This window comes from Bos taurus, chromosome 3 (genome assembly GCF_002263795.3).
Source record: "Bos taurus isolate L1 Dominette 01449 registration number 42190680 breed Hereford chromosome 3, ARS-UCD2.0, whole genome shotgun sequence".
Lineage (NCBI taxonomy): Eukaryota > Metazoa > Chordata > Mammalia > Artiodactyla > Bovidae > Bos > Bos taurus.
Window position 1 is genome coordinate 34,878,373 of NC_037330.1, and position 25,942 is coordinate 34,904,314.

At 38.6% G+C, this 25,942-nt stretch overlaps 1 protein-coding gene across 2 annotated transcripts in view; it reads left to right on the forward strand.

Moving 5' to 3' along the window:
* LOC530689 (solute carrier family 25 (mitochondrial carrier; phosphate carrier), member 24-like) overlaps positions 1–25,942 on the forward strand; it is a 63,409-nt gene that overhangs the window by 34,094 nt on the left and 3,373 nt on the right. The window contains exons 8-9 of one of the 2 annotated variants that reach the window (XM_059885056.1): positions 11,067–11,208; positions 11,944–12,520. In XM_059885056.1, coding sequence (XP_059741039.1) covers positions 11,067–11,208; positions 11,944–12,086 — 285 coding nt within the window. In that variant the 3' untranslated portion in view covers positions 12,087–12,520. Of the gene's footprint in view, positions 1–11,066; positions 11,209–11,943; positions 12,521–25,942 lie in introns of those variants that run through there. The other variant, XM_059885055.1, reaches the window with a different exon arrangement.

Sequence of the window (25,942 nt, forward strand, 5' to 3'; positions counted from 1 at the left end):
ATATAATACAATTGAAAAAAATTTAAATCAAAAATACATTTAAAACTGAGTGAATAGAAAACATATTTTTCTTTTTACAGTTTGTTTTTCTGGCTTCTCTTTCTCAGGATTGTTTCTATAAGTATTGTTTTCTATAAGCTTGTTTTCTGTAAGTATTGACCTTGACCTTTCCTTTCCTTTCCCTGCACACAACCCACTCCACCTTAGTGACTCCATCTGTTGCTGGGTTTCTATAGCTGGTATGTCAGTAACTTGCAGCTGTTTTTAAAACCTCTCTCCTGATCTTCAGACCACCAGGGAGATTGAATGATGCTGTTTTGCTCCCCATTTTTTCCTAGTGTCAGAAGTCTGATTTGGCTCATGTTACTTCTGTTCTGGGGTTCCTCGTGAATAATTTCTGGTTATAGTAATCATCTATTCCAAATCAATTATGGTCACTTGATTCAGAAAAAGGAAGAGAAGAATGGAAGTTCTTTTCTGGGGAGGAAAGTAGGAGTGCAAAATAATAATGACCTTTTTTTCTCTGTTAGTAGTGTCCAGTTTCACTTTGGTCATTCTCTGTGGCTGATCCTAACAGACCATCAAGCATGACATTCACTGTACAACTCCCTCCTTTTTTAGTAATCCTGAGTACCTTCCAACCCACCAAACTTATTAATTCTTATCCGTTAGGATAGCAGTCATATATGGATGTGAGAGTTGGACTGTGAAGAAGGCTGAGCACTGAAGAATTGATGCTTTTGAACTGTGGTGTTGGAGAAGACTCTTGAGAGTCCCTTGGACTGCAAGGAGATCCAACCAGTCCATTCTGAAGATCAGCCCTGGAATTTCTTCGGAAGGAATGATGCTAAAGCTGAAACTCCAGTACTTTGCCACCTCATGCAAAGAGTTGACTCACTGGAAAAGACTCTGGCGCTGGGAGGGATTGGGGGCAGGAGGAGAAGGGGAGGACAGAGGATGAGATGGCTGGATGGCATCACAGACCCGATGGACGTGAGTCTGAGTGCACTCCGGGAGTTAGTGATGGACAGGGAGGCCTGGCGTGCTGCAATTCATGGGGTCACAAAGAGTCGGACACGACTGAGCCACTAAACTGAACTGAACTGAGGATAGCAGTTAGGATTGTGGACTCAGACTGCTTGAGTACAGATTATGGCTTCATAATTTGCTTAACCTCTCTGTGCCTGAATCCTCTCACCTTAAAAGTGAGGATGTATTCATTCAATAAATAATTACTGAGTTGCATGTACCACGCTCTGTTCTAGGTACACCAAACAGAAGAGACAGAAAGTCCTATCTGTAGGGAGATCAACATTCTTTCACTCTGAGACACACAATAAACTTTCGAAGCATGGCATATGGTAGTAATAGGGTTGTGAAGAAAAATGAAGCAGGAAAGGAGAGTAGATAGTTTAGTGACTGGAAGGGCTTCCTGAAAAGATACCTTCTGAGTAAAGACCAGAGGATGTGAGGGGGTTGAGCCACACATACACGTACAAAGAGGACATTTAGGGTGGATGCATACCTGTGCAGCTGGAGCAGAGTAAGCCAGAAGAGATTAGTAGGAGATAAAGTCAGAGATCTGCTGGGTCGGGGCAGATTTCTCAAGACCTTGCAGATTGTAGAAGGGACTTTAATTTTGCTCTAGGTGAAATGGGAAACTGTTGGAAGGCTCTGGGCATAGGAATGCCATAACTGACAAGATTTTCTATCATAAAAACTTTATTGAGATATAATTCATATACCATTTTAAAGTGTACAGTTCAATATAGTCACAGGTTGTACAACCATCCCTACTATTTAATTCAATAACATTTTTATCACTCCTAAAAGAAACCCTGTACTCATTAGGAATCACTCCCCACATCCAACTCCTCCACTCCCTGGAAACCACTAATCTGTATTCTGTGTCTATAGATTTGTCCAGTCAGGACACTTCATATAAATGTAATTATACAGCATGTAATGTTTTATGACTGGCTTCTTTTCACTCAGAAATATGGTTTCAAGTTTCATCCATATTATAGCATTTATCAGCATTTCATTCTTTTTTTCTGAATCAGTTCTGTTCAGTTCAATCACTCAGTCGTGTCCGACTATTTGCGACCCCATGAATTGCAGCACGCCAGGCCTCCCTGTCCATCACCAACTCCCGGAGTTCACTCAAACTCACGTCCATTGAGTCCGTGATGCCAATCCAGCCATCTCATCCTCTGTCGTCCCCTTCTCCTCCTGCCCCCAATCCCTCCCAGCATCAGAGTCTTTTCCAATGAGTCAACTCTTCACGTGAGGTGGCCAAAGTACTGGAGTTTCAGCTTTAGCATCATTCCTTCCAAAGAACACCCAGGACTGATCTCCTTTATAATGGACTGGTTGGATCTCCTTGCAGTCCAAGGGCCTCTCAAGAGTCTTCTCCAACACCACAGTTCAAAAGCATCAATTCTTTGTTGCTCAGCCTTCTTCACAGTCCAACTCTCACATCCATACATGACCACTGGAAAAACCGTAGCCTTGACTAGACGGACCTTTGTTAGCAAAGTAATGTCTCTGCTTTTGAACGTGCTATCTAGTTTGGTCATAACATTCCTTCCAAGGAGTAAGCGTCTTTTAATTTCATGGCTGCAATCACCATCTGCAGTGTTTTTCGAGCCCCCCAAAATAAAGTCTGACACTGTTTCCACTGTTTCCCCATCTATTTCCCGTGAAGTGATGGGACCAGATGCCATGATCTTCGTTTTCTGAATGTTGAGCTTTAAGCCAACTTTTTCACTCTCCTCTTTCAGTTTCATCAAGAGGCTTTTTAGTTCCTCTTCATTTTCTGCCATAAGGGTGGTGTCATCTGCATATCTGAGGTGATTGATATTTCTCCCGGCAATCTTAATTCCAGCTGTGCTTCTTCCAGCCCAGCATTTCTTATGATGTACTCTGCATGTAAGTTAAATAAGCAGGGTGTCAATATACATCCTTGATGTACTCCTTTACCTATTTGGAACCAGTCTGTTTTTCCATGTCCAGTTCTAACTGTTGCTTCCTGACCTGCATATAGGTTTCTCAAGAGGCAGGTCAGGTGATCTGGGATTCCCATCTCTTACAGAATTTTCCACAGTTTATTGTGATCCACACAGTCAAAGGCTTTGGCATAGTCAATTAAGCAGAGATAGATATTTTTCTGAAACTGTGTTGCTTTTTCCATGATCCAGCAGATGTTGACAATTTGATCTCTGGTTCCTCTGCCTTTTCTGAATCCAGCTTGAAACATCTGGAAGTTCATGGTTCACATATTGCTGAAGCCTGGCTTGGAGAATTTTGAGCGTTAGTTTACTATCATGTGAGATGGCTGCAATTGTGCGGTAGTTTGAGCATTTTTTGGCATTGCCTTTCTTTGGGATTGGAATGAAAACTGACCTTTTCCAGTCCTGTGGCCACAGCTGAGTTTTCTAAATTTGCTGGCATATTGAGTGTAGCACTTTCACAGCATCATCTTTCAGGATTTGAAATAGCTCAACTGGAATTCCATCACCTCCACTAGCTTTGTTCGTAGTGATTCTTCCTAAGGCCCACTTGACTTCACATTCCAGGTTGTCTGGCTCTAGGTGAGTGATCACACCATCGTGATTATCTGGGTCATGAAGATCTTTTTTGTATAGTTATTCTGTGTATTCTTGCCGCCTCTTATTAATATCTTCTGGTTCTGTTAGGTCCCTACCATTTCTGTCCTTTATCGAGCCCATCTTTGCATGAAATTTTCCCTTGGTATCTCTAATTTTCTTGAAGAGATCTCTGCTACTACTGCTAAGTCACTTCAGTCGTGTCCGACTCTGTGCGACCCCATAGACGGCAGCCCACCGGGCTCCTCTGCCCATGGGATTTTCCAGGCAAGAGTACTGGAGTGGGGTGGGAGAGATCTCTAGTCTTTCCTATTCTGTTGTTTTCCTCTATTTCTTTGCATTGATTGCTGAGGAAGGCTTTCTTATCTCTTCTTGCTATTCTTTGGAACTCTGCATTCAGATGCTTATATCTTTCCTTTTCTCGTTTGCCTTTCGCTTCTCTTCTTTTCAAGCTATTTGTAAGGCCTCCTCAGACAGCCATTTTGCTTTTTTTGCATTTCTTTTCCATGGGGATGGTCTTGATCCCTGTCTCCTGTACAATGCATGAACCTCCGTCCATAGTTCATCAGGCACTCTATCTATCAGATCTAGTGCCTTACATCTATTTCTCACTTCCACTGTATAATCATAAGGGATTTGATTTAGGTCATACCTGAATGGTCTAGTGGTTTTCCCCACTTTCTTCAATTTTAAGTCTGAATTTGGCACTAAGGAGTTCATGATCTGAGTCACAGTCAGCTCCCGGTCTTGTTTTTGCTGACTGTATAGAGCATCTCCATCTTTGGCTGCAAAGAATATAATCAATCTGATTTTGGTGTCGACCATCTGGTGATGTCCATGTGTAGAGTCTTCTCTTGTGTTGTTGAAAGAGGGTGTTTGCTATGACCAGTGCATTCTCTTGGCAAAACTCTATTAGCCTTTGCCCTGCTTCATTCCGTACTCCAGGGCCAATTTGCCTGTTACTCCAGGTGTTTCTTGACTTCCTACTTTTGCATCCAGTCCCCTATAATGAAAAGTTCATCTTTTTTGGGTGTTAGTTCTAAAAGGTCTTGTAGGTATTCATAGAACCATTCAACTTCAGCTTCTTCAGCATTACCAGTTGGGGCATAGACTTGGATTACTGTGATATTGAATGGTTTGCCTTGGAAGTGAACAGAGATCATTCTGTCCTTTTTGAGATTGCATACAAGTACTGCATATTGGACTCTTTTGTTAACCATGAAGGCTACTCCATTTCTTCTAAGGGATTCCTGCCCACAGTAGTAGATATAATGGTCATCTGAGTTAAATTCACCCATTCCAGTCCATTTTGGTTCACTGATTCCTAGAATGTTGACGTTCACTCTTGCCATCTCCTGTTTGACCACTTCCAATTTGCCTTGATTCATGGACCTAACATTTCAGGTTCCTATGCAATATTGCTCTTTACAGCATCGGACCTTGCTTCTATCACCAGTCACATCCACACCTGGGTATTGTTTTTGCTTTTGCTTCATCCCTTCGTTCTCTCTGGAGTTATTTCTCCACTGATCTCCAGTAGCGTATTGGGCACCTACTGACCTGGGAAGTTCATCTTTCCGTATCCTATCATTTTGCCTTTTCATACTGTTCATGGGGTTCTCAAGGCAAGAATACTGAAGTTGTTTGCCATTCGCTTCTCCAGTGGACCACATTCTGTCAGACCTCTCCACTATGACCCGCCCATCTTGGGTGGCCCCACACGGCATGGCTTAGTTTCATTGAGTTAGAGAAGGCTGTGGTCTGTGTGATCAGATTGACTAGTTTTCTGTGATTATGATTTCAGTGTGTCTGCCCTCTGATGCCCTCTCGTAACACCTACCGTCTTACTTGGGTTTCTCTTACCTTGGACGTGGGGTATCTCTTCACAGCTGCTCCAGCAAAGTGCAGCCGCTGCTTCTTACCTTGGACTAGAGGTATCTCCTCACTGCCGCCCCTCCTGACCTTGAACGTGGAGTAGCTCCTCTCGGCCCTCCTGCGCCAGTGCAGCCACTGCTCCTTTTTTCTGAATATTATTCCATTATATGGGTATACTATCTCTTGTTTGCCTCATTCATCAGTTAATGGACAATTAGCTATTTCTACTTTTTTACTATTATGAGTAATGGTGTTATGAAATTGAGTACAAGTTTTTGTATAGACATATGTTTTCATTCTCTTGGATATGTATCTAGGAGTAGAATTGCTGTGTCATTAGATAACTCTATGTTTAACCTCTTGAAGAACTGCCAAACTGTTTTCCAAAGTGGCTATACCATTTAATTTCCACCAGCGGTGAATGAGGGTTCTGAGTTCTCCACATCCTTGCCAACACTTGTTATTATCTGTCTTCTTGATTTTGTTATCTTTGTGAATAGAAAGTGGTATTGTTGTCCATTATTAATTTGTTTTTTTTTCTTGTTTAGTTGTAGTTCTTTGCATATAATAGGTACAAGTGCCTTAGATATTTGATCTGCAATTAGTTTCTTCCATTCCATGTATTATCTTTTACAGAAAAGTTTTAAATTTTGATGAAGTCAAATTTATTTATTATTTCTTTTGTTACTATTGTATTTGGTGTCATATATAAGAAACCACTGCCTAGTCCAAGAACACAGAAGATTTATATCTTCTAAGGGTTTTACGTTTTTAACTCTTACTTTAGGTCTACTATGCATTTTGAATTAATTCAATATGGTGTTAGGCAGGGGTTTAACTCCATTCTTTTGCATGTGGATATCCAGTTGTATCAATAACATTTGTTGAAAAGACTATTTTCTCCACTGGATGGGCTTGGCAATATTATTGAAGTTAACCATACATGTTAAAGGTTTACTTCTGAACCCTCAAATTCTATTTCATTGATCAGTATATCTGTCCTTACACGAGAACCACAGCTGCCTTAATTGGTGTGGTTCTCTAGTAAGTTTGAAATTAGAAAATGTGACTTCTCTAGCTTTTTCTTTTTCTCTCCGAATTGTTTGGGCTATCCTGAGTCCCTCATATTTCCATATGAATTTTAGGATTGACTGAGCAACTAAGCACACACACAGTGTTAGAAGAAGTCCATCTAGGATAATGGACAAAGCTTGAGAAAATGGTCTTTGATATGTTGGGAGACTAAATGATCAAGGGAAATATGTACAGAAGACCCAAATAGACATTTCTCTAAAGAAGACATACAGATGGCCAATAGGCACATGAAACAATGCTCTATCACTAACTATTAGGGAAAGGTAAATCAAACTACAATGAGGTATCACCTCACACCAGTCAGAATGGCCATCATTAAAAAAAATCTACAAATAATAAATCTAGAAAGGATGTAGAGAAAAGGGAACCCCCCCTACACTGTTGGTGAGAATTAAGTTGGTGCAGCCACTTTCTGGAGAACAGTATGGAGGTTCCTCAGAAAACTAAAAATAGAATGATCCCGCATTTCTACTCCTGGGCATATATCTGGAGAAAATTAAAATTCAAAAATGTACATGCACCCCTGTGTTCATGGCTTCCCTCATAGCTCAGTCGGTAAAGCATCCGCCTGCAATGCAGGAAACCCAGGTTTAATTCCTGGGTGGGGAAGCTCCTCTGGAGAAGGAAATGGAAACCCACTCCAGTATTCTTGCCTGGAGAATCCCATGGACAGGGGTGCCTAGCAGGCTACAGTCCACGAGGTCACAAGAGTCGGACTTAGCGACTAAACCACCGACACCTGTGTCCATAGCAGCACTATTTACAATATCCAAAACATGGAACCAACCTGAACAACTATCAACAGATGAATGGATAAAGAAGATGTAGTACATATATACAGTGGAATACTACTCAGCCATTAAAAGAAAGATTTGTAGTCATTTGCAGCAACATGGATGCAACTAGAGATTATCAGACTAAGTGAAGTAAGCTAGAAAGAGAAAGACAAATACCATATGCCATCACTTTCATGTGGAATCTAAGATATGGCACAAATGAACCTATCTATGAAACAGAAACAGTCACAGATATAGAGAACAGACTTGTGGTTGCTAAGGGGGAGGGATGATAGGTGAGAGTGGGACCGGGAGTTTGGGGTTAATAGTTGCAAACTATTATATATAGCATGTATAAACAACAAGGTACTACTGTATAGTACAGGAAACTATATTAAATATCCTGGGATAAATTATAATGGAAAAGAATATAAAAAATGTATATATGTGTATAACTAAGTCACTTTGCTGTACAGAAGAAATTAACACAACATCGTAAATTAACTATTGTTGTTCAGTTGCTCAGTCATGTCTGACCGTCTGAGACCCCATGGACTGCAGCATGCCAAGCTTCCCTGTCCTTCACCATCTCCTGGAGCTTGCTCAAACTCATGTCCATTGAGTTGGTGATGCCATCCGACCATCTCATCCTCCATCGTCCCCTTCTCCTCCTGCCTTCAGTGAGTTGGCTCTTCGAATCAGGTGGCCAAAGTATTGGAGCTTCAGCTTCACCATCAGTCCTTCCAATGAATATTCAGGACTGATTTCCTTTGAAATTTTGGATTGATTGCTTTGATCTCCTTGCTGTCAAAGGGACTCTCAAGAGTCTTCATCACCACAGTTCAAAAGCATCAATTCTTCGGCGCTCAGCCTTCTTTATGGTCCAACTCTCATATCCATACATGACCATTGGAAAACCATAGCTTTGACTATACAGACCTTTGTTGGCAAAGTAATGTCTCTGCTTTTTAATACACTGTCTAGGTTTGTCATAGCTTTTCTTCCACGTAACAAGTGTCTTTTAATTTCATGGCTGAAGTCACCACCTGCAGTGATTTTGGAGCCCAAGAAAATGGAGTCTGTCATTGTTTCCATTGTTTCCCCATCTATTTGCCATGAAGTGATGGGACCAGATGCCATGATCTTAGTTTTTTGATCTTTGAGTTTTAAGCTGGCTTTTTCGCTCTTCTCTTTCACCTTTATCAAGAGGCTCTTTAGTTCCTCTTCACTTTCTGCCTTAAGAGTGGTGTCATCTGCATATCTGAAGTTATTGATATTTCTCCCAGCCATCTTGATTCCAGCTTGTTTCGTCCAGCCCGGCATTTCACATGATGTATTCTGCGTAGAAGTCCAATAAGCAGGGTGACAATATACAGCCTTGATATATTCCTTTCCCAATTTGGAACCAGTCTGTTGTTCCATGTCTGGTTCTAACTGTTACTTCTTGACTTGCATACAGGTTTCTCAGGAGGCAGGGGCTTTCCTGATGGCCCATGCAGTAGTGTCTGCCTGCAATGCGAGAGACCTGGGTTTGATCCCTGGGTTGGGAAGATCCCCTGGAGAAGGAAATAGCAACCCACTCCAGTACTCTTGCCTAGAAAATCCCATGGACAGAGGAGCGTGGCAGGCTACAGACCATGGGGTCACAAAGAGTCGGACATGACTGAACGACTTGACTTCTCAGGAGGCAGGTAAGGTGGTGTGGTATTCCATCTCTTTAAGATTTTTCCACAGTTTGTTGTGATCCACACAGTCAAAGACTTTAGTGTTGTCAATGAAGCAGAAGTGGAAGTTTTTCTGGAATTATCTTGCTTTTTCTGTGATCCAGTGGATGTTGACAATTTGATCTCTGGTTCCTCTGCCTTTTCTAAATCCAGCTTGAACATCTGGAAGTTCATGGTTCACATACTGTTGAAGCCTAGCTTGAAGGATTTTGAGCATTACTTCGCTAGTATATGAAATGAGTGCTAGCAGGTGAAATTAACTATACTTTGATAAAAAATAAATTTAAAAATTCTAAGTAAATCTGATAATTAATCAAGTTGGGGAATCATTAAATGAGGAAAGGCCTTAAAAGTAGTGTACTAGTTTGTTAGGGTTGCCATAACAAAATATCACAGACTAGGTGGCTTGTGTAAGAGAAGTTGTTTTCTCACAGTTCCGGAGACCAGAAGCCCAAGATCAAGGTTTCTCTGAGAGCTCTCTCCTTGGCTTGCAGATGGCCAGCTCCCTCTGCCCTCACATAGTTTCCTTTGTGTGCCAGCACATATGTATCCAAACTTCTACTTAAGAGAACACCAGACATACTGGAATAGGGTCCACTCTGAATAAGGGTTTCCCAGGTGGCACAGTGGTAAAGAATTTGCCTGCCAGTGCAGAAGACAAAATAGACCTGGGTTTGATCCCTGGGTTGGGAAGATCCCCTGGAGGAAGAAATGGCAACCCACTCCAGTATTCTTGCCTGGAAAATTCCATGGAGAGGGGATCCTGGCAGACAACCAAGCATGTGTGAATACAAACTCTCCACTCTTAATGCCTAATGAAATTAACTTAATTACCTCTTCAGAGACTTTATCCATGAACAGTGACATTCTGAAGCCCTGAGGGTTAGGGCTTCAACATAAGAATTTTGGTGGTGGGGGGACACAATTCAGCCCATTAGAAGTAAACAGTGGCATTGCCTGGTATCTTTAGATTAAAATAATTATTTTGATATTTCAAAACCACTTAATCAGTCATTTAAAGCATGGTCTGGACACTCTAGAGGTGGATTTCTGAGACCCTTTCTAAGGGTCCTTGAAGCCTGAACTATTTTCATAATATGAAGATGTTATTTACCTTTGTCACTTTCATTCTCTTGCAATGAAAGAGGTTTTTTCCCCCCCAGATTAATGATAACATTCCTCTGCTTGTTAATAAGAACATATTCTTCAGTTTAAAATTTTTCTGTTTTAATGTCTCATGTGATAGATAATATTGATAGATGTAACCTATATAAACAAAAACTTTTTGGAGTCCTCAAGGATATTTTAGAATGTAAAGGAGTGCTGAAACAAAAATACTACTGTAAGAAGAAATGCAACTTGACATAATAAGCTTCCGTAAAGATTAGGCAACCAGGGAACTAAAGTCCAGATTCAGTTTCCATCAATAAGGTCCTCTAATCTCATGGTGTTTTTATGCATAGAGAACACCTCTGGCTAATTTTGATTGCTAGGATGGTGCTTAGGAAAAGAGATAATATTTAGATAATTTGAGTCCTTGAAATGTTGAAAAGAAAGTGAAAGTCACTCTTTCGGGTCTGACTCTTTGTAACCCCATGGACTATGCAGTCCATGGAGTTCTCCGGGCCAGAATACTGGAGTGGGTAGCTGTTCCCTTCTCCAGGGGATCGTCCCAACCCAGGGATTGAACCCAGGTCTTCCACATTGCAGGTGGATTTTTTACCAGCTGAGCCACCAGGAAAGTGAAATATTGAGGGCTTTATTAATTTGCATTAAATTATGTGAAAAGTTAGCAGTTCAAAAATATATATCCTATGGCTTTTGCTACTCTGTACTGGATTACTGCATTCTGCATTTTATATACTTTGCTAATGTAACACAGAAGATAGCAAGGAGTCTGACTGTGGTGAGAAAATATATTAGCATTTTATTATCTTGGTTCTTCTTTAACAGCTGTTAAAGTGTATTGTTACTTTGTTCTCTGTCAGCTTTTGAAGACTCACTGGCTAAACACTCATGCAGAAGACCCTGGACTGGTGATTTTGACGGGATGTTGTGCCTTCTCTAACTTTTGTGGTCAGTTTGTCAGCTACCCACTGAATCTAGTGAGAACTCGCATGCAGGTTCAAGGTGAGTTTTTGTGAGAAGGATGATAGTTACAAAACCCCATGTGATTTAGGACTTTTACTTTCTGCTCTGAAGAATGTCTTAGAATTCTCCTCCTTACCATCATTCATGTTAGTTTTTTTGAAAAGACTAAATTAGGAAATCCTCTTCATATGAGTTTTAATGGTCCTATTTATTTGAAATTGAGTTTTAAAGATCAAATCTAAACTTCATAGCCACATGAAGATGGGATATTCTGCCTTAGGTGGTAGAATTAATGTCTCCATGCCAAAGGTATCCAGTCTATTCTTGAACTAGAGTTTACAAGATTGTGATAATGAAGGATTCAAAAGTTAGGTATTTATCTAAGTGACTTTTAAAGGATTTTTGCAAGATGGTATATAGTGATTCAAATTCATTTAAAAAGAAGTTGATAAAATATCTGCCAATTATTAGAAAAAATTTATCTGTTGAATTCAGAAAGAGTCTGACAACTGTTGATTGTAGGAGTTGTTACATATATATATATATATATATATACACACATGAAACTACCAACTAGATTAAGACAGTACATTTTTAGCATTACAGAAGGTTTCTTTATGCCTTTCCCAGTTAATAAACATTCCACACCAAAGTAATTATTATTCTGATTTTATCACCGTTTATTAGTTTATCTGTTCTTAAAAACTGTGTACTGTCTTGGAGAGTCACTGTTACATGTAGTCTTTTTCTTTGCTCTATGCTGCTGCTGCTAAGTCACTTCAGTCATGTCCGACTCTACGCGACCCCATAGACTGGACTATGCAGCCCACCAGGCTCCCCCGTCCCTGGGATTTTCCAGGCAAGAACACTGGAGTGGGTTGCCATTTCCTTCTCCAGTACATGAAAGTGAAAAGTGAAAGTGAAGTCGCTCAGTCGTGTCCAACTCTTAGCGACCCCATGGACTGCAGCGCACCAGGCTCCTCCGTCCATGAGATTTTCCAGGCAAGAGTACTGGAGTGGGGTGCCATTGCCTTCTCCATCTTTGCTCTATAATATTCCAATTTATCCATTATACTATTGATGGCCATCTGGGTTGTTTGTGTTTTGGGGCTATTATGAATAAAATGGATATGAATATTCATGTACTTGTCTTTTGAAAAACATAAGCATCTTTTTTGATTATAGAATAAATGCATATTCAACTTTAGTGGATATTGTCAAATTTGTTTTCCAAAATGCTTATTTCAGTTTGCATTATAAAAGCAATCTGTAAGTCCCAGTTGCTCATCTTTGTTAGCACTTGTTATTGTCAGTCTTACAATTTAGATATTCTGCTGATGTACAATAAAATCTCTTTGTGACTTTTATTAGTGTCTAGTGATTTTGAATATTTTTTATGTGCTCATTTACCATTTTTATAGTGGTGGTTTAGTTACTCAGTCATGTCCGACTCTTTGTGACCCCATGCACTGTAGCCGGCCAGGCTTCTCTGTCCATGGAATTCTCCAGGCAAGAATACTAGAGTGGGTTGCCACTTCCTTCTCCAGGGGATCTTCCTGACCCAGGGATCGAACCCAGGTCTCCTGCATTGCAGGCAGATTCGTTACCAACTGAACCATAAGGGAAGCCTTACCATTTGTATATCCTCTTCTATAAAGTGTTTTTGTCCACCAAAAATTACTGGATTGCTTCCCCTCCGCCCCCGGATTTGTGGTAGTCCTTTATATATTCTGGATACAAGTCGGTTGTCAAATTTGTATACTGCAAACATTTTCTTCAAGTCTGTGGCTTGTATTTTCAGTCTTTTAAGGGTATCTTTTGATGAACAGATGTTCCTCACTTTCTTGAAGTACAAATTACTAATCTTTTCTTTTGGTGTTTTGTTTAAAAAACTGCCTAACACAAGATCACAAAATTTTTCTCTTTTCTACTAGAAAATTTTTCATGTTACCTTTTCTTATTTAGGTCTGCAACTCAGGATATTTTGTGTGTATTTATAGTAATGAAAGTAAAACTTATTTTTTTCTCATCTAGATCAATTTATTGAAAGGATCATTCTTTCTTTATTGCATTGTGGTAAATCAGGTTACTCGAGTTGTATGGTCCTGTTTCTGAATTCTCTACTCTGTTCTATTTAAATACTTATATTAATAAGTATATTGTTTTAATTATTGTAGCTTTATAAGAAATCTTCATATGTATTATACACCCTTTAATGTTGCTGCTTTTCAGGATTATCTTAGAAATTTTTGGCACTTTGCATTTTTACATAAACTGTAAAACCATCCTGTTAATTCCCACATCAAAAAACCCAAGATTTTGATTGAGATTATTTTGATTAATAATGGTAATCGAAATTAATTTTTAGATTAATTTAGGAATAATTTATATCTTAGAAGTCCATGAACATGGTATACCTCTTCACTTATTTATTTAGGTCTTACTTAATTTCTCATAGTAATATTTTATATTTTTCAATATACAGGTGATGTGTATCTTAGGTATATTACTAGACATTTAATTTTTTTGTGTGATGACAAATGGAATTTTATACAATATTTATTTCTAAATATTAGCTTTTGCCAGATTTTAGAAATACAGTTGGTTCTGGAACAATAATCTTGTATCCAGCAACCTTGCTAAATATATGTATTAATTGTAATAGTTTATCTGTCAATTTTTCTTTTCATTTTGGGTTTTATATGTACATAGATATGCCTTCTGTGAATACAATAGTTTGGTGTCTTCCTTTCCAGTTTTTACTTTTCACCTGTTTTCCTTGCCTCATGGCACTGGTTGAGACCTCCAGTGTAATGTACAATGGTAATGGTAGGAGTAAGCATCTTTATCTCATTCCTACTCAGAGGAAGATTGTTCAGCATTTTACCATTGAGTTTGTTGTTTGCTGTGGATTTTTTGAATATACCCTTAGGGAGATTAAGTTCCCTTCTGTTCTTAGTTTGCTGAAATTTAAATTATGAATTGGCATTGAATTTTATCAATTGCTTTTTCTGCATTTATCAAAATAACACTGATTTCTCTCCTTTCTTCTGTAAATTACACAGTGATTTTTAAATGTTAACCTTGAAGTCATGGGAAAAAATTCACATGTTCATGCTGCATTGCCATTTTGTATAGAGTTTAGTTTGATTGATAGTATTTTGATTAATATTTTTATATCTATTCATGAGAAGTTTGGTTGTAATTTTCTTTTTTTATTCAGCAAATGAAATTTTAATAATTTTTATAATCATATAAAATAGGAAGAGCTTATAAATACATGTTATAAATTTTGTGCAGAATCATTACAGAGAAAATTATAAAAGTTTAGTGAGAGACATTTTATATCACCCCCAAATCAGATATGTATACCATGTTAATGGATTGGAAGAGTCAGTATGATAAACGTGCCAATTCTCTTCAAATATATTTATTTATTTTATTTTAACCCTCTTTTTATTTTTAATTAAAAAAAATCTATTTATTTTAATTGGAGACTAATTACTTCAATATTTTGGTGGTTTGTGCCATATATTGACATGAATCAGCCATGGGTGTACATGTGTTCCCCATCCTGAGCCCCCCTCCCACCTCCCTCCCCATCCCATCCCTATGGATCATTGCAGTGCACCAGCCCTGAGCACCCTGTCTCATGCATCAAACCTGGACTGGTGATCTGTTTCACATATAATGATAATATACATGTTTCAATGTTATTCTCTCAAATCATCCCACCCTCACCTTCTCCAACAGAGTCCCAAAGACTGTTCTATACATCTGTGTCTCTTTTGCTGTCTCACATATAGGGTTATTGTTACCATCTTTATAAATTCCATATATATACATTAGTATGCTGTAATGGTTTTTCTTTCTGACTTACTTCACTCTGTATAATAGGCTCAGTTTCATCCACCACATTAGAACTGATTCGAATGTATTCTTTTTCATGGCTGAGTAATATTCCATTGTGTATATGTATCACAGCTTTCTTATCCATTCTTCTGTCAATGGACATCTCCAGCATTTATTGTTTGTAGACTTTCAGATAGCAGCCATTCTGACCGGTGTTAGATGGTACCTCATTGTGGTTTTGATTTGTACTTCTCTGATAATGAGTGATGTTGAGCATCTTTTCATGTGTTTGTTATCCATCTGCATGTCTTCTTTGAAGAAATGTCTCTTTAGTTCTTTGGCCCATTTTTTGATTGGGTCATTTCTTTTTCTGGAATTGAGCTGCAGGAGTTGCTTGTATATTTTTGAGATTAATTCTTTGTCAGTTGCTTCATTTGCTATTATTTTCTCCCATTCTGAAGGCTGTCTTTTCACCTTGCTTATAGTTTTCTTCATTGTACAAAAGCTTTTAAGTTTAATTAGGTCTCATTTGTTTATTTCTGCTTTTATTTCCATTACTCTGGGAGGTGGATCATAGAGGATCCTGCTGTGATTTATGTCAGAGAGTGTTTTGCCTATGTTTTCCTCTTAAGAGTTTTATAGTTTCTGGTCTTACATTTAGATCTTTAATCCATTCTGAGTTTATTTTTGTGTATGGTGTTACAAATTGTTCTAATTTCATTCTTTTACAAGTGGTTGGCCAGTTTTCCCAGTACCATGTGTTAAAGAGATCGTCTTTTCTCCATTGTATATTCTTGCCTCCTTTGTCAAAGATAAGGTGTCCATAGGTGCATGGGTTTATCTCTGGGCTTTCTATTTTGCTCCATTGATCTATATTTCTGTCTTTGTGCCAGTACCATACTGTCTTGATGACTGTGGCTTCGTAGTAGAGCCTGAAGTCAGGCAGGTTGATTCCTCCAGTTCCATTCCTCTTTCTCAAGATTGCTTTGGCTATTCGAGGTTTTTTGTATTTCCATACAAATTGTGAAATTATTTGTTCTGGTTCTGTGAAAAATACTGTTGGTAGCTTGATAGGGATTGCATTGAATCTATAGATTGCTTTGGGTAGTATACTCATTTTCACTATATTGATTCTTCCAATCCATGAACATGGTATATTTCTCCATCTATTAGTGTCCTCTTTGATTTCTTTCACCAGTGTTTTACAGTTTTCTATATATAGGTCTTTTGTTTCTTTAGGTAGATATATTCCTAAGTATTTTATTCTTTCCGTTGCAATGGTGAATGGAATTGTTTCCTTAATTTCTCTTTCTGTTTCCTCATTGTTAGTGTATAGGAATGCAAGGGATTTCTGTGTGTTACTTTTATATCCTGCCACTTTACTTTATTCATTGATTAGCTCTAGTAATTTTCTGGTGGAGTCTTTAGGGTTTTCCATGTAGAGGATCATGTCATCTGCAAACAGTGAGAGTTTTACTTCTTCTTTTCCAATCTGGATTCCTTTTATTTCTTTTTCTGCTCTGATTGCTGTGGCCAAAACTTCCAAAACTATGTGGAATAGTAGTGATGAGAGTGGGCACCCTTGTCTTGTCCTGACTTTAGGGGAAATGCTTTCAATTTTTCACCATTGAGGATAATGTTTGTTGTGGGTTTGTCATATATTGCTTTTATTATGTTGAGGTATGTTCCTTCTATTCCTGCTTTCTGGAAGGTTTTTTAAATCATGAATGGATGTTGAATTTTGTCAAAGGCTGTCTCTGCATCTACTGAAATACTCACATGGTTTTTATCTTTCAATTTGTTAATGTGGTGTATTACGTTGATTGATTTGCAGAGACTGAAGAATCCTTGCATCCCTGGGATAAAACCCACTTGGTCATGATGTATGATCTTTTTAATATGTTGTTGGATTCTGTTTGCTAGAATTTTGTTAAGGATTTTTGCGTCTGTGTTCACCAGTGATATTGGCCTGTGGTTTTCTTTTTTTGTGGCATCTTTGTTAGGTTTTGGTATTAGGGTGATGGTGGCCTCATAGAATGAGTTTGGAAGTTTACCTTCCTCTGCAATTTTCTGGAAGTGTTTGTGTAGGATAGGTGTTAGCTCTTCTCTAAATTTTTGGTAGAATTCAGCTATGAAGCTGTCTGGACCTGGGCTTTTGTTTGCTGGAAGAGTTCTGATTACAGTTTCAATTTCCATGCTTGTGATGAGTCTGTTAAGATTTTCTTCTTCTTCGTGGTTCAGTTTTGGAAAGTTATACTTTTCTAAGAATTTGTCCATTTCTTCCAAGTTGTCCATTTTATTGACATATAGTTGCTGATAGTAGTCTCTTATGATCCTTTGTATTTCTGTATTGTCTGTTGTGATTTCTGCATTTTCATTTCTAAGTTTGTTGATTTGACTCTTCTCCCTTTGTTTCTTGATGAGCCTGGCTAATGGTTTGTCAATTTTATTTATCTTCTCAAGCAGCTTTTAGGTTTGTTGATTTTTGCTATGGTCTCTTTTGTTTCTTTTGCATTTATTTCTGCCCTAATTTTTAAGATTTCTTTCCTTCTACTAACCCTGGGGTTCTTCATTTCTTCCTTTTCTAGTTGCTTTAGGTGTAGAGTTAGGTAATTTATTTGACTTTTTTCTTGTTTCTTGAGGTAAGCCTGTATTGCTATGAACCTTCCCCTTAGCACTGCTTTTACAGTATCCCACAGGTTTTGGGTTGTTGTGTTTTCATTTTCATTCATTTCTATGCATATTTTGATTTCTTCTTTGATTTCTTCTGTGATTTGTTGGTTATTCAGAAGCGTGTTGTTCAGCCTCCATATGTTGGAATTTTTAATAGTTTTCTCCTGTATTTGACATCTAGTCTTACTGCATTGTGGTCAGAAAAGATGCTTGGAATGATTTCAATTTGTTTGAATTTACCAAGGCTAGATTTATGGCCCAGGATGTGATCTATCCTGGAGAAGGTTGCATGTGCACTTGAGAAAAAGGTGAAATCATTGTTTTGGGGTGAAATGTCCTATAGATATCATTTAGGTCTAACTGGTCCATTGTATCATTTAAAGTTTGTGTTTCCTTGTTAATTTTCTGTTTAGTTGATCTATCCATAGGTGTGAGTGGGGCATTAAAGTCTCCCACTATTATTGTGTTCTTGTTAATTTCCCCTTTCATTCTTGTTAGCATTTTCCTTACATATTGTGGTGCTCCTATGTTGGGTGCATATATATTTATAATTGTTATATCGTCTTCTTGGATTGATCCTTTGATCATTATGTAGTGTCCTTCTTTGTCTCTTTTCACAGCCTTTGTTTTAAAGTCTATTTTATCTGATATGAGTATTGCTACCCCTGCTTTCTTTTGGTCTCTATTTGCATGAAATATCTGTTTCCAACTCTTCACTTTCAGTCTGTATGTTTCCCTTGTTTTGAGGTGGGTCTCTTGTAGACAGCATATATAGAGGTCTTGTTTTTGTGTCCATTCAGCCAGTCTTTGTCTTTTGGTTGGGGCATTCAACCCGTTTACATTTAAGATAAATATTGATAAGTATGATCCCATTGCCATTTACTTTATTGTTTTGGGTTTGTGTTTATACACTCTTTCTGTGTTTCCTGTCTAGAGAAGATCCTTTAGCATTTGTTGGAGAGCTGGTTTGGTGGTGCTGAATTCTCTCAGCAATGGTGGTGCTGAATTCTCTCAGCTTTTACTTGTCTGTAAAGCTTTTGATTTCTCCTTCATATCTGAATGAGATTCTTGCTGGGTACAGTAATCTGGGTTGTAGGTTTTTCTCTTTCATCACCTTAAGTATGTCCTGCCATTTCCTTCTGGCCTGAAGACTTTCTATTGAAAGATCATCTGTTATCCTATGGGAATCCCCTTGTGTGTTATTTGTTGTTTTTCCCTTGCTGCTTTTAATATTTGTTCTTTGTGTTTGATCTTTGTTAATTTGATTAATATGTGTCTTGGGTGTAACTACAGGGTTTTAATCTGTTGCACCTGTCACTTCCAAAGTGGTTCCCTCTGTTTATTTTGGCTTTGTCTGTCTGCAGTTCTCTTTAGTGTCTAATTTCCACCCTGACACAAGGAGGCGAAGGTGGTCACTTCTTTAGGCTCACTTGTTCACTGGTGCTGTGGGGAGTGAGGGACACTGTAAACAAATATCATTGGCGTGTGTGGGGAGTGCTCGCAGTGTCCCGGCCGCGCTGGGTTTGCCCCTGCTCATGGTGTGTGTGCTTTCCCAGTCTGCATTGTTCAGGCTCCAGGTTGCTCTGCAGGGTAATTGTCTAAAGTGGGCCCTGGGTTGCGTGTACTTCCCAGGTCTACACAACTCAGGTTCAGGTTCTTGGGTACTCCACAAAGACGCAGACTGGGATAGGCCTGCGTTTTGTGCCCTTCCTAGGTCCAAGCAGCTCAGGCAACCAGTTGCTTGGCGAGTGCACTCTCCCTAGGTAGGGGGGTGCATCTTATCACCTCCCCGATCCCGGCCACTTGGTTTCCTGGATGCGCAGTGGAAGGGCCCTCTCAGGTGTGCTGTGAGTCTCTTCTGGGGAGCTGATCTCTGGCTGTGACCCTCCCGGCGGATGTCAACCGTCCTGGATCCCAAAAGTCTTGGTTAGCAACTGGGAGCCTGCTCACAGTTTGGTAGAGGATGCCGGCTCTGGGGTCGAATTTGCCCCTTGCCTTTCCAGCTCTCGCTGCTGCCTGCCTGCCTGCCTCCCTGCCTCCAGTGGGGAATGGGCCAGTCCACAGCAGGCTAGCTCTCCTTTGGTATTCCTCATCCTTTGTTCTGTGAGTGGGCCCAACGGTGCCTTAGGTAGGGCTTTTCGAGGGACAGTTCTCTCTTTCTCTCTTTTTTCCCCTTTCTCTCTCTGGCTATCCCACAGTTTGGGTTGCTATCTCATTTTAGCTCCCTCAGATTGCCCTCAATGCAGACCAGGCCTTTCTGTTCAACCCCCACTTGCTGGTGGCGAATGCCAATGTCTGGGCTACTTTTCTGCTGGGAGTTGCTGTTAGGCATGTAAGCTGTGGGTTTTATTTATTATTTATTTATTTTTCCTCCTGGTTATGTTGCCCTCTGAGATTACAAAACTCCCCACAGACCCGCCAGTGAGAGGGTTTCCTGGTGTTTGGAAATTTCTCCTCTTTTAAGACTCCCTTCCCGGGATGGGTCTCCATCCCTACCTCTTTTGTCTCTCTTTATCTTTTATATTTTGTCCTACCTCCTTTCGAAGACAATGGGCTGCCTTTCTGGGTGCCTGATGTCCTCTGCCAGCATTCAGAAGTTGTTTTGTGGAATTTGTTCAGCGTTCAAATGTTCTTTCAATGAATTTGTGGGGGAGAAAGTGGTCTCCCTGTCCTATTCCTCCACCATCTTAGGACTGCCCCCTGGCTGTAATTTTCTATCCTCGTAATGTTATCAGGTTTTGGTATTATGGTTACATTGGCCCCATAAAGCAGGAAATGTTCCTTCTTTTTCTATTCTTTGGAAGAATTTGTATATGATTCGAATTGTTTTTTCCTTAAATAGTTGGAAAAATTCACCAGTGAAGCCAATTTTGTCTGAATATTTTTGATGGAAGGTTCCCCCGCCCCGTATTTTAATTACAGATTTGAGTTCTTTAAAAGTTATTGATTATTCAGGCTTCCTATTTCTTCTTTTGCCAGTGTGAAGACATTATATTTTTCAAAGAATTTATCTATTTCATCTAAACATCTGAATTAATTAGCTAAGGTCATTAATAATGTCCTTTTATTAAACCCTTGATAATGCTGTTGGTCTTAAGTGATGTCTCTTTTTTCATTTCTGACATAAGCAATTTGTTATTTTTCCTTTCTTTTTCTTAATCACATTTGTTGGGGTTTACTGATTTCATCTATTGACATTATTGATTTTTCTCTTTTGTTTGGTTTCTGTTCTTCTCTGTATTATTTTCATCGTCCTTTTTCTCTTTTAATTTCTTGAGTTAGAAGTTTAGATCAGAAGTTGACAAACTAGGCCTGGAGGCCAAATCTGACTCTCTACCTGTTTATAGAAATAAAATTTAATTGGAACACCTTCATTTATTTACATATTGTCTATGGTACTTTCATGCTGCAATGGCAGGGTTGAGTAGCTGCAAGAGGTCCCCAAAGCCTAAAATATTTACTATCTGGGCCATTATAGAAAAAGCTTGCTGACCCCTGGTTAAGATAATTGATTTACAATCTTTCTTCTCTAATATATAAATTCTATTGAATAATTTCACATCTCTGTAAGTACTGCTTTGCTGCTGCTACTGCTAAGTCACTTCAGTTGTGTCCGACTCTGTACGACCCCATAGACAGCAACCCACCAGGCTCCCCTGTCCCTGGGATTCTCCAGGCAGGAACACTGGAATGGGTTGCCATTTCCTTCTCCAAAGCATGAAAGTGAAAAGTGAAAGTGAAGTCGCTCAGTTGTGTCCGACTCTTAGCAGACCCCATGGACTGCAGCCTTCCAGGCTCCTCCGTCCATGGGATTTTCCAGGCAAGAGTACTGGAGTGGGATGCCATTGCCTTCTCTGAGTACTGCTTTACTTCTACACTATAAATTGATATCATTTTCATTATTATTCATTTCAAATATCATCCAAATTTCCACTGTGATTTCTTTCTTGACCCATTGACTATTTAGAATATACTCATTGGTTACATACAGTGTACTCATTATATGTTGCTTAATTTACAAACATTTGGGGATTTTCCAATGATCTTTTTAACACTGAACTTTTAGTTTAATTATGCCATATAGAGAGAATATACTGTGCACGATTTCTATACTTCGAAATTTATTGAGACTTGCTTTATGGTCCAGATATAGTCTATCTTGGTAAATGTTCACTGTACACTTGGAAAAGAAAGTGGGTTTTGAAGTTGTATTTAGTGTTCTATATATGTGTTAAAGAATCTGCCTGCCAATGCAGGAGATGCAGGAGACGTGGGTTCTATCCTTGGGTCGGGAAGATCCCTTGGAGTAGGAAATGGCAACCTACTCCAGTGCTCTTGCCTGGGAAATTCAATGGATAGCAGAGCCTGGTGGCCTACAGTCCATGGGGTTGAAAAGAGTCAGATATGACTGAATAACTGAGCACAGCACAACACATATGTGTTATGAAAGGTCAATTAGTTAAGTGCTTTGTAAATGTTTTATATTCTTACTGATTTTTTTGGTCTGCTTTTTCTATTGGTTACTGACAGAATTGTGTTTAAATCTCTAATCATGATTGTAGATTTTTCCATCCCTCCTCTAACTTGGTCAACTTTGGCTTTATATATTCTGAAGCTTTATTATTATTATGTGAACTGCAATTTCGATTGATCCTTTTCTTATTACAAAATGTTCCTCTTATTTCTAGTAATGTTTTTGCCTTAAAAAGTCTACTTTGTCTGATACTATATAGTTACAATAGCTTTCTTTTGGTTAATGTTTACTTGGTATAATTTTTAAACACCTTTTTACTTTCAGCCTTTCTGTATCCTTATATATAATATATCCATTATGAAAAGCATATAGTTAGATCTTCAAAAAAATTCAGTGTGATTATTTTGTCTTTTAATTAGCATTTAGTACATTTGTATTTTAAGGTATTATTACATGTTAAGTGGAGACCACATATTATATCAGATATGTTCATTATTTCTTCTATATTATCTTGTTAGTTATATATTCTTTATTTTTCTTTTAATGGTTACCTTAAAGATTACGAATCTTTTGTTAATTACAGCCTACCTTAAATTAGTATTTTTACCAATTTCTAATATAACAGTTTCACTTTTCGTTTATACTGCCTCCTTTTATGCTACTGTTGTCATATATTTTACTAGAGCATATGTTTTAAACCCCGTAAGACATTACTGTTTTAAAAATCAGCATTAATATATATTTTATTCTCTTTTTGTTTCTGTTTCCTTTCCTGAATTTCCTTTCTTTCGCTGAGGATTATATTCTTCTTAAAGAACTCCGTTCAGAAGTTCTTTTAGTGGAGATCTGCTAGCAACAGATTCTCTTAGCTTTGTTTGTCTCTATTTATGGCACAATAAAAGAATATTGTTCCAATGTCTGTGAGTTCTGTAATTGTTGTTTAATAGTTAGCTATCAGTTTTATTGTTGCTTTTTTAATATGCTGTATTTTCTGTTTTCTCTAGATTTTTTTTTTCTCTGTCTCTGGTTTTCAACAGTTTATTATGTGCCTAAAGTATCATTTAGGGATTCCCAGGTGGCTCAGGGGTAATGAATCTGCATGCTAATACAGGAGACATGGGAGATATGAGTTCTATCCCTGGGTTGGGAAGATTCCCTGGAGAAGGAAATGGCAACCCACTCCAGTAGTTTTCTTGCTGGGAAAATCCCACGGACAGAGGAGCCTGGGAGACTACAGTCCATAGGGTTCCCAAAGAATTAGACATGACTGAGTGACTGAACATGCATGCTAAATGTCATTTGCTTTATATTTATCCTCGTCCCGGTTTAAAAATATGCAATTTGATGGCTTTTGTCAGGTTTGGGGAAATTCTGAGACAAAACTGCTTCAAATATTGCTCGATCCCATTGTTTCTCTTTTTCTGACATTCCAATTACATGTGTGTTAAATTTTGTTCTTCATGTCTCATATATGAATTTTTTTCTTTTCTGTATTTTTTGTTCTCCTCCACCCTCATATCTTCAATGAGGTGCTTCAATCTGGGTGGGTTTTTTTTTTTTTTCCTCTTACTGAACCTATCTTCTGGAGTTCACTAATTCTATGTTTTGCAATGTCTAATCTGCTATTAAACTCATACATTGAAGTCTTAAGTATTTTTTTTTTTCAATTTTAGGCTTTCCATTTTTTATTCTTAAAAAATAGATTCCAGATTTCTTGTGAAAGTCTCCACTTTTTTTCTAATTTCTTAATATTAATCATAATTATTTTAAATTTAATATATGAATTTTTTATTGATTTTTTTCTTGGTAGGTTTTCAGTTATTTGATTCTTTGTTAAAATAGCATGCCTCATTATTTTGAACTGAATGATGGGCATTTTGTATGAAAAATTGTAGGCTCTGGATAATGTTATTTTTCTCCAAACAGGGTTAAGGTTTTTGGTAGGTAGCTACAGAATACATGGATCATCTAAATGTTTGCTGCTGCTGCTGCTGCTGCCAAGTCACTTCAGTCGTGTCCGACTCTATGCGACGCCATAGATGGCAGCCCACCAGGCTCCCCTGTCCCTGGGATTCTCCAGGCAAGAACACTGGAGTGGGTTGCCATTTCCTTCTCCAATGCATGAAAGTGAAAAGTGAAAGTGAAGTTGCTCAGTCGTGTCTGACTCTTAGCGACCCCATGGACTGCAGCCTACCAGGCTCCTCTGCCCATGGGATTTTCCAGGCAAGAGTACTGGAGTGGGGTGCCATTGCCTTCTCCTCTAAAAGTTTAGACTTTGTTAAAGATAACCTATTTCAGCTTTGCCTTTTCTCCAAGGAACTCTTAGAGTATGGTCCTTTACCCCTAGATAGTGACTCTTCATGGGCATTATTTGAAAGCCTAGAGTGATTATCACAGCCCCCCACCTTGTTGGACTTAAACTCCAACCTCTGTTATCCAGCACTGTGTTACTGCTAAAATCTTTTCTTACATCTTTAGCCTTCCAGCTGCTCTTTTCTGCTGGCTTTATTGAAACTTCATTTTGTGCAGCTTTAGAGTTGGCAATGCTCCAAGGGAAAATTATCCAGAAATTTTTTGGACTCACTTCACTAATGCTAACTCTGTTTCATGATTTTGCTCCTCAAATATCTGGCACTTCTGTCCTCAGTTCAGTAACATTGTTGTTTTCTTGCTTGAACTCTATTCTCTGATGCTGAAAATGGTCAAATGGCCTAAGAAAAAACACCAGAGTGAATATAATGATTACTTCTATACTTTCCTTCTATCAGTGATCTTGTCTTGCTTGCATTGATTGCCCTCAAACAGTGTTTTTATGTATTTGTGCGTGCGTGTGAGTGCTAAGTCGCTCCAGTCGTGTCTGACTCTGTGACCCTATGGACTGTAGCCTGCCAGGCTCCTCTGTCCATGGCATTCTCCAGGCAAGAATACTGGAGTGGGTTGCCTTGCTCTCCTCCAGGGGATCTTCTCGACCCAGGAATTGAACCTGGATCTCTTATATCTCCTGCATTGGCAGGTGGGTTCTTTCTCACTAGTACCACCTGGGAAGCCTATTTGGTTCATCTTTTAAGAGTATTCTTATTTGAAGGGTTAGTTGACAGAATCTACTCTATTATAACTGCAACTGAGAATCTCCCTTTGTTTTTTGAACATGTCCATATTAATTTTTTCTGGGCTCTTCTGTAATTTTTGGAAAATGATGTTTTCTGGTTGCTTGTATTGATACATTCCCTGCTCTCAAAAACCCATACTAAACTATTTTTCTTTTTAGTTTTATACAGAGTAATGATATTTCAAAATCAATATCTGAATCCTAGGCTCATCAGGGAATGTTAAAACTACTAAGTTAAATGGTATTGGGGAATAGTAAATTCACATAATGCCTAAGTATCATCTATTAGATTTCTTGCTAACTGCAAAAAGGAAAACAAACCTTGACAATGGAGAGAATGGATAGTCACCACCCTTACCAAGTGACCAAACTTGGTGTTGGTAGCAGTGAAAAAACCTGATATATGTGCCTTCTGATGTGATGTAATGTAATATGAAATGCATGACTTCTGATATGAAGTACTCTTGCCAAAAAAATGTTTTACTGGCATTTGATTGTGCTTTCAGACCTAAAGGAAATATAGGGGATTGAGAAATAAGACACATGATACTATTAAGAATCAATCACACAAATCTAGAATGTGAAATATTCTATAAGACAATTGGCCTGGGCTCTTCAAAAAGTCATTGTCATAGAAACAATGGTGGTGGTAGGGGACTGGCACT